The sequence below is a fragment of the Etheostoma spectabile genome, chromosome 18, assembly GCF_008692095.1.
Source record: "Etheostoma spectabile isolate EspeVRDwgs_2016 chromosome 18, UIUC_Espe_1.0, whole genome shotgun sequence".
Taxonomy (NCBI): Eukaryota; Metazoa; Chordata; class Actinopteri; order Perciformes; family Percidae; genus Etheostoma; species Etheostoma spectabile.
In genome coordinates this window covers 167,348-176,062 of record NC_045750.1, presented here as the reverse complement: position 1 = coordinate 176,062, position 8,715 = coordinate 167,348, and the positions used below count along the sequence as shown (strand labels likewise).

The window sequence follows — 8,715 nt, the reverse complement described above, 5'->3', positions numbered from 1 at the left end:
CGTGTAGCGTATTTACCGGAAGTGTTCGTGTCTCTGTGTCTCTGTATTACCTGGAGGTGTCTCTGTGTCTGTCATTTACCGGAAGTGTCTCTGGTCTAGTATTTCTGGCAGGTGTCTCGTGTCTCTGTATATTACTGGAAGTGTCTCTGTGTCTCAGTATTCCCTGGAAGTGTGTCGTGTCTCTGTGTCTATGTCTTTACCTGGAATGTCTCGTGTCTATGTTTTACCTGGAGTGCTCTCTGTGTCTCATTTTTACCTGAAGGAGTCCTCTGTGTCTATGTCTTTTACCGGAAGTGTCTCTGGTTGTCTTTACTCTGAAGTGTCTCTGTGTCTCTGTATTTACCTGGAAGGGTCTCTGTGTCTTGTTTTACTTGGAGTGTTCTGTATGTCTCTGTATGTATTCCTGGAGGGTCTCGTGTCTCTGTATATCACGTTATAAGGATTTAACCTGCTCATATTATGCTGCTCATATTCCAGATGAAGTAATGAGCAATAAGTGAGACAGTGTGTTATGTTTCTGTCATATGTAATTATTAATCAGTGTGTGAAAATGGACGTGTGGTCTGAGAGTGTGGAAGTAACCTATCAGCTGTGTGTGAGTCTCAGTCCCTGCGTGAGAGGACCAGCCGAGGCCATCGATCGTTACGTGCACGGCTCAGATCATACGTGCACAGCTCAGATCATACGTGCACTTCAGTGCATAATCTACGTGTTATTTCAACCGTGGGATGTTTCCCAACAGATGGAAATAGAGTCTATCTAGAGAATCACCTTTTGCTTGAAAAAAAAGAGGAATTTGATAAATGAATCTTATCATCGTCCTGCAGAACTCGACATTGCCAAATGCAATGACTCATAAAATGTTACAAAATCAACATATGTAAATACTGGGACTTATAGGAGTCCATCCCTGCCTTTATAAAGACAACGGTTAGGCACAGAGATCCACATCATCTGCAGCTCTTCCCTCTCTTTACGGGTCTTCTGGCACAGACTACCCACCAGGTAAAAGTTGCTTCTTACTTTCTTGGATACGATGTCTTTGGCGTATGTGACGAGCATTGACACTGAATACCGTGAACCGTAGCCCTGCTGTACTGTTAGATGTTTTCTTGTGTGTGAGTGACAGCTGATGTGTTTTCAGGATGAGGTGTGTTATGATCTTTCTTGCGTTGGCGCTGGTCGTCCTCATGGCCGACCCCGGGGAGTGTCTCTTCGGCCGTATGAAAGCCATGTGGAGGGGCGCCAGGCAATCGAGGAGAGGTAAAGTCCCACAAACCCCGATCAGGGTCACACCCGGGTCCATTGGGGGTTGGACCCCCTAATCCATCTACTCCTACAGGGTAGAGTAGGGTCCATTTCAATGGGAATTGTGCACAACCTGGGTCTCTAACAGCCGGGGTGGGGCAAATTATGTGACTGGTTGTAAATGACAGCGGGGCAGTCATCACAGGTAAAAAAAAAACACATTATTTTGTCTCAATGTGCTTTCCGCTGGGTTTTCACTAGAAATCAACTGATACTGGCTTTTCAAGACCAATACCGATTATTAGTCGTTAATGAAACCGATATTTGGAACCAATGTACATTTACAGTACAGGTGTTGTAGCATTGTTGGTTATTTGCAGGTGAATTATGTCAACACATCTAGGTTAAACATGGCTAAAACAAAGCTTCATTTCATCAAAGGTTCTCGGTATTTAAATGCTGAAACTACAGTCATCCTGTAACCTGAGACAAGTGTTTCCCTTCTCAACATTAAACCCAGTTCTACCTCTATAATTAGACGTAATGCTTTCTGTGTTGGGACGTATTCGGCTGAACTGTTGCACAAATCCTACAGTTTTCTGTAAAGTTTATAGGATTGTACCACTACACCATGCTGGTCCCTGTTCTATGTGAGCTCCAGGTTTTATAGTACGACGGGTGACATTTAGGAGGATTCTTCTTGTCACCATTTGATTCAGAATTGATTTTCCATCAAATGGAACGGGACAGAAAAGCAAATTGTGAATTGACTCAGAATCAGAGAAGAAGATGAGAATTGTGATTTTTTTTGGGGGGGGGGGGGGAATCAACTTCTTTCTGCCACCCCTAGAGATGTTGCATTGTCTTTATTTCAGGGCGACGGTCGGCATTTGATATACGCAAAAAGATCAAATCACCAGACTAAAAACCAGCGCGTGAGGCGAGCGTGGCTGGTCGTCATGGCAGCAAGCTGCCGTGACCAAAACGCAACGCACACACAGAAAGTGGAAGGTGTGTTTGAGCGTGTTGCCAGAAGACAGATTAGCTCCTAATGAACCTGGAAACAACCAAAACACTGTATAAACTTTACATCTGCCCCCCGTCTGTCGCTAGCAGTGATTGGTGCCGATTCTCTCCGACCAATCAGCAGTCTGCAGGTGTTTACGTCACCCTTTGGTATCACCTCAGCTCACCTGGAAGGTACAAAACGTACCTGTTAGCAGGTACCAGGGACCTGTTATTGTAATGGAAAACCCAAAAAAGGTGAGTAGGGTCGAGTTGAGGCGGATCGAGTCCCCGTGATGTCCCATGTTATGTCTTTTTCATTTTGGAAATACTCAGTACAATTATGACCCACAAGAGTGACACAACATACAGGTTGTTGTTTTTATTTAAGAATTAGTTTTTTGCCATTTCAGCTTATAATTGATATGACAGCTAGATGTGAAAGGAGGAATGGGAAAGACATGCAGGAAGTTGTCACAGGTTGGACTCAAACCCTGGATTCAAGATTCAAACCCTGGATTCAAGATTCCAGATTTCTTTATTATCACACCACATCACACTGTGGTACACCGTGGACCGACACACCTCCATATGTGCACCTGCTCTACCAACTGAAATCACCCGGCCACATGTACAGATTATCTGGGTTTGGTAAACTAATGAAATCCTATTTCCATTTCTTTGTGTGTTTAGAGCACAGGCGCATGCGTGACATGGAGAAGATGAATAGAAGGTAAGGACTTCTGACTAGTACTGCTGTTAATTACAAACCAGACTCTAACTTTAACAGATGCAGCTCCAAATCGGCTTAAATGACCTTTAACCCTTGTGTTGTCTTCCGGTTGACCGTGCACTTGATGTCATTCTGGGTCAAAATCAACACCTTTTTTCCTTCCTTTTTACTGTTTATTTAAAAAAAAAATTGACACATTTTCTGACATTTTTGTCCCTTTTTTAAATGCACTTTTTAAATGTTTTCTCACTTCTTCAACGTTTTCCATGCCATTTTTCCATAACACCAACTTATTACCACTAGTTTTACACTTATCTCTGGAATACATGGTCAATTCTTTTCATTTATAGGAAATTATACCAAATTTTGAAATGATGAATTACTTCGACTGATATTAGAGGAACCTGTGTTGATGGATAATCACATTTAAATCCATTTCAATTTTTTTCAAATGATATAAAATTAAGTAACTAGAAAATTCAATGAAAGTATTGATTAAGTATGTGTAATTGTACTTGACCTTTTGGGTAGTTTGGTTAAAAAGAAACCCATATTTCTCTAGTTTTGAGAACGGGTCAAATTTGACCCGAGGACAACCCAAGGGTTAACCATGAGGACATGTCTTCTTCTAACCAGGTATGGACCTAACTGGCAGAGCAGCGGAGGCAACGACGACCAACCGGAGGAGAGTGAACCTTATCGACGCTGAAGTCACACAATAACACAGCTTTGTGTTTTCGGCTTTGCCCTTTAGATTCTACAGTTTTGTGCTTTGCAATGCAGACAAATGGAGAAGAAACCGCTCATCTGAGATGATATCTGGTTGATGAAGACGAGATATATTTGGTTTTTAAACGTGTGTAATGGCTCGCTATGGCAGAGTGTCCTAATGAATAAAGCAAAAAGCAAAAAGTCCAACTCACTCCCTGTGGTTTAATATATTACAACTTTCAATGATGATTAATAATTATGTTATTTTTGTAGGAAAGTGGTGTTGGCATCTGTGTCTCTTTTGAGCAGCATGGACCTCCAGTAAAAAATACATTTTCCCATCTTTTTCTTTTGTTATAGTATTACTTTATTCAGTAATGACAGCTATTACGAAGTCATGTTCAAACTCTAGAGACTAGGGCCTATTCTTCTCACCATAACTATACATATTTTATTTATTTATTTAACCAAGTCCCTATGAGATTGAAATCTCTTTTCCGAGGGAGACCCGGCCGAGACGGCACACCGCTTACAATTTAAATAAAAAAACAGCCGAGTCAGATCCACAACCTAGAGGAAAGGAACAGGTCACATGTGGAAGCTGCATTTTTGAGTTTCATGGCATTTTAACATGGTTTAAATTCATTTAATGGGACTAGATCATTTAGATGGGGCAGGTTTTGCGAGTTATTCCAAGACCACGGAGCGAAGTAAGAGAAGGCTTTTTCCCCAGCTCAGTAAAACCTCTTGGGACCTGGTGAGAGCGCCCCCTGGTGGACCGGAGATGAAAACAGCTGGACTTTATATTACATAAATGTGCCGGCAGTTTACCCAACATGGTCTCGTATAGAAACATATCCAAATGAAGTTGTCTACGTAGACTTAGAGACGGCCGGCCTGCCGGTTCATACAGCGTCCAATGATGAGTACGGGAATAAGAGTTAATATTCATATTCATGTATATATTCATGCTTGAGGGTGTTTTAAGCCCTCGGCGTCTCCTTCCAGGCACCTAACCCTCACCATTGCCTAATCCTAATGCCTTCCACACACACACACTTATACACTATATTCACTCGAACCACAACTGTTATTTGAGTGTTAAAATGTACAGAATTGGGCACTTGATTTGATAAACTATACCAATAATTACTCTACAAAAAGCCATCACTCTGTTTTGTCAACGTGAGAAGACCCCTTACCGCTACGCTTTCATTCTCTGGTTACGTACACATTTTCGAGTACAGTATATCATTAATAATAATTGGGGGTCAAAGCCCGAGCATGCGAACAGACTTCGCCATATCTCGGCCAAAATACATGGTATCAACACCCAACCTGTGATGAGTGTTTGGCATGCCGATCCGAGGCCCTGTGCCAAATACCCACGTTGTAACTGCTTGTAGTTCTAGTTATTATTATTTCCGTTGCAAACCAACTTCAATCAATTCACTTAGAAATTATGGAAACAGACACTCTGTGTAGCTCTAAACTTTCCTTCTACATTTTTCCACATGATCAGAGTAATTCAGTGTGTAGCGGTCTGAACATCCCCGCACATCACAAACAGGAAGTGCTAATTCAGAAGACTTTGAATGGGGCCAATTTGCCGAAGCAACAGTGTGTAGTTCGGGTTCTGGTAGTCTGTACAGTCATGCTACATGTCAAGCCACAGGGCCCTTGAAAACCAAAATAATGAGCTGAAAGATGCTAAAATGTTCCAAAGAGAAATGCTGGCGTTTCCTCGTCTTTCACCAGATCAGTAAAACGCTCATATAGGTAGTTTTTGGTAGCATTAGGATTTGTTTAACTCAATAAGTAGCTATAATATTAATTTCCATTGAGATGTTTACGACAGCTGTGCCACTGTCCTGCCTCCTGTGTGGTGTGTGTATGGGTGTGGTGTGTGTGTGTGTGTGTTGTTGATGCGTGTTTGGGTTTGTTGGGGTGGGGGTGGGTGTGGGTGTGTGTGTGTGTGTGTATGTGTGTTTGTGTGACCAGGCTTAAACAATCTAAAAGCTGTTTTGCATTAGTTGCTGTTGCTCACACTGACTTCTGTCTGTCACACACACAAACAAACACACACACACACACACACACACACACACACACAATTGCACAGAAATAAAGACAACCCACGACTCCCATTTTAGACTCTCGCAAGCAAAGTTTGTTTTGCGCGGAGGGGGCTTTGCTTAAAACACATCGATTGGAAATGAGATGAGGGCAGAGGACGGATGAGGTAGAAAGGTAGGTGTGTGTGTGTGTGTGTGTGTGTTGTGCATTGTGTGGATTTGTGGATGGTGTTTGTGTGTTATGTGTTGTGTGTGTGGTGTATGTGTGTTTGTGTGTGACCAGGCTTAAACAATCTAAAAGCTGTTTTGCATTAGTTCTGTTGCTCACACTGACTTCTGTCTGTCACACACACAAACAACACAACACACACACACACAACACACCACAACATTCCACGAAAATAAAGACAACCCACGACTCCCATTTTAGACTCTCGCAAGCAAAGTTTGTTTTGCGCGAGAGGGGCTTTGCTTAAAACACATCGATTGGAAATGAATGAGGGCAGAGGACGATGAGGTAGAAAGGTAGTGTGTGTGTGTGTGTTGTGTGGTGTGTGTGTGTGTGTGTGTGTGATGTGTGTGTGGGTGTGTGGTTGTGTTTGTGTGTTTGTGTGTGTAGTGTCTGGTCCCCGCGTGCATTGGCAGTATTTTGTTTACCTAGAGGCGATTGCTGGCCTCACACACACGCCCTTACTCAGACGAGATGCTGTAAATAGTGAAAGACTATGACAGAGGGTACACACACACACCACACACACACACACACACACACACACACAGATCAGCACCAAGGTTAAAGGGGGGGTAGTAACGGAGAGACTCTTTATCGACACGTCACTCAATAAGGCAATGGGGGGGGGGGATGGTATAGGCGAGGATCCCGACACTGCATGCTATAAGCTCTGATGAGGAGGTCTGTATGATTTCAGCTGACTCCCCACCAATCCACTTACCTCACAGTCACTCACATTCACTCACATTCACTCACATTCACTCACATTCACATTACCACACATTCACATCCATCCATCACTCTCAACATCACTCACATTCACACTCACATTCATCACATTCAGATATCACATTACACCACATTCACTCACATCACTCACATTCACACTCACATTCCCCATCACGATTCACCTGAACATACATTCCACATCATCCCATCACATCATACTACATTCACTCATATTCATCATATAAGCTGGTGACCCAATGGGATGCAATCCCCCGAGCAATCATCTCTCTCTCTCTCTCTGTCTCTCTCTGTCTCTCCTCTCCCTCTCTCTCTCGCTCTCTGTCTCTGTCTCTCTCTCTCTGTCTCTCTCTCTCTCTGTCTCTCCCGCTTCTTGCTCATCCCTCTCTCTCTCTGGTCCTCTGTCTCTCTGTCTCCTCTCTGCGTCTCTCTTGCTCTCTCTGTCTCTCTGTCTCAATCGTCGTCTCTCTCTCTGTTCTCTCATACTGTCGCAAATCTCTCACCTAGTACTCTCCATCTCATATCATCCGCATCAATGTCTCGCTCTCTCTGCTCTCATCTCATTCTCTCATCTGTCACTCTCTGTCTCTCTTTGTCTCTCAATCTGTACTCTCTCTGCAAACTCTCCCCACGTGTCCAAAATCAATTTTATCACATCCCTTCAAAGTCCCTTTTCGGGCATACATCTTTATATAATCAACGACGTCTCATATAAATCTAGTTTCCTATAACTTCTAATTTCACCTCATACTCTGTCTCTAACTCATTCTGATCGTCTACTCTCTCTGATCTAGTATAGCACAAATGCACTAGTCCTACATCTCCTCGGCGTTCTCCTGCTCTCTCCACCTTCAATAATGCTACTCTCCTGTCTCATCTCTCTAACTCCCTCTTCCCTCATCCGAAAACCCAACGTGCCTCCTCTTGCCCTACTCTCCTTCAAGCACTACAAAAATCCGCCACCACTCACGCTCAATCACTGTCTCTCCCCCAACTCTCTCAACCAAAAAAACGCCACAGACTCGCCGAACACATCTCTCGTACACACTCATCTTCATCTGTCTCCTCTCTCATCTCATCTCTCATCTGACTGTCCTCTCATTCTCCATCTCGCGACAATTTGTCTACTCACTCTGTCCAATCTCATCTCTCCAATTTGTCTCTCTACCACTTTATCTCTCACCTCTCCATCTCCTTCTCTGTCTCTCTCTCTCTCTCTTTGTATAAATCCCCTCTGCCGAAGAGGACTGGGGATCTACAGTGGAGGATTTCACATGGCGCCATCGCTGTGAACGCTTTCGTTTCTGTTCCCAACGACTTTGAATGGACGTCCATTCTGTGGACGAGCAGAGACGGTGTTCCACTGCTTGTCTGCATGCCGGAGACCGTGGCCCCTATCCGAGGTGCTGAAGACGGGTTTTTCTGAGTTTTTGGTGTGGTGTGGGTCTGCGGTTGTTTTAATCTCGGAGGCCGGCTATAGACGAGCTGATGCTTCTAAATGGCAGCTGCTCAATCTGATTGGTGGAGAGGCCGAGATGTCCATCTATAGCAGCAGGACGCATAGAGTAGAGGACAGGTCGGGACAGGAAGCACTTCCTGTTTTCATCTCTCTGGTCTGGGTTGGTTTTAGATTTTATGAAGCTATGAATGACATCGACGTGTTTAGGACCCGGGGGTGTTATAAAGAAGCATTATGCTCCGTTACGGGAGGAGGTCTGGTGTTCCACGGTGTGTTCAGGGACACGTGTGGATGTCTGTTTTTGTAAACTTCCTGTTTGTTGATGTGCAATATTTTCTTATGGCTTTATTTATTATTGAAGAAATACATGTGGTGTTGATTTGGTAAAATAAAGTGTTCTGCAAAAATCCAAAAATCTCTCTGTCTCTCTGGCCTCTTCTGTCTTCTGCTCCCTCTGTCTCTGTTCTACTGCTGATTCTCTGTCTCTGTCAATTCTGTCATCTTT

General features: G+C 43.5%; 2 protein-coding genes across 3 annotated transcripts in view; one reads left to right on the top strand and one right to left on the bottom strand.

The window, feature by feature from the left end:
* The window catches only part of LOC116706524 (pleurocidin-like peptide WF3), an 8,664-nt gene extending 4,763 nt beyond the window's left edge, over nt 1-3,901 (top strand). The window contains exons 1-3 of one of the 2 annotated variants that reach the window (XM_032543415.1): nt 1,119-1,263; nt 2,947-2,986; nt 3,623-3,901. In XM_032543415.1, coding sequence (XP_032399306.1) covers nt 1,146-1,263; nt 2,947-2,986; nt 3,623-3,695 — 231 coding nt within the window. In that variant the 5' untranslated portion in view covers nt 1,119-1,145 and the 3' untranslated portion in view covers nt 3,696-3,901. Of the gene's footprint in view, nt 1-1,118; nt 1,264-2,946; nt 2,987-3,622 lie in introns of those variants that run through there. The other variant, XM_032543416.1, reaches the window with a different exon arrangement.
* Nucleotides 1-8,715, bottom strand: part of LOC116706523 (exostosin-1) — a 321,262-nt gene that overhangs the window by 184,188 nt on the left and 128,359 nt on the right. The window lies entirely within an intron of this gene.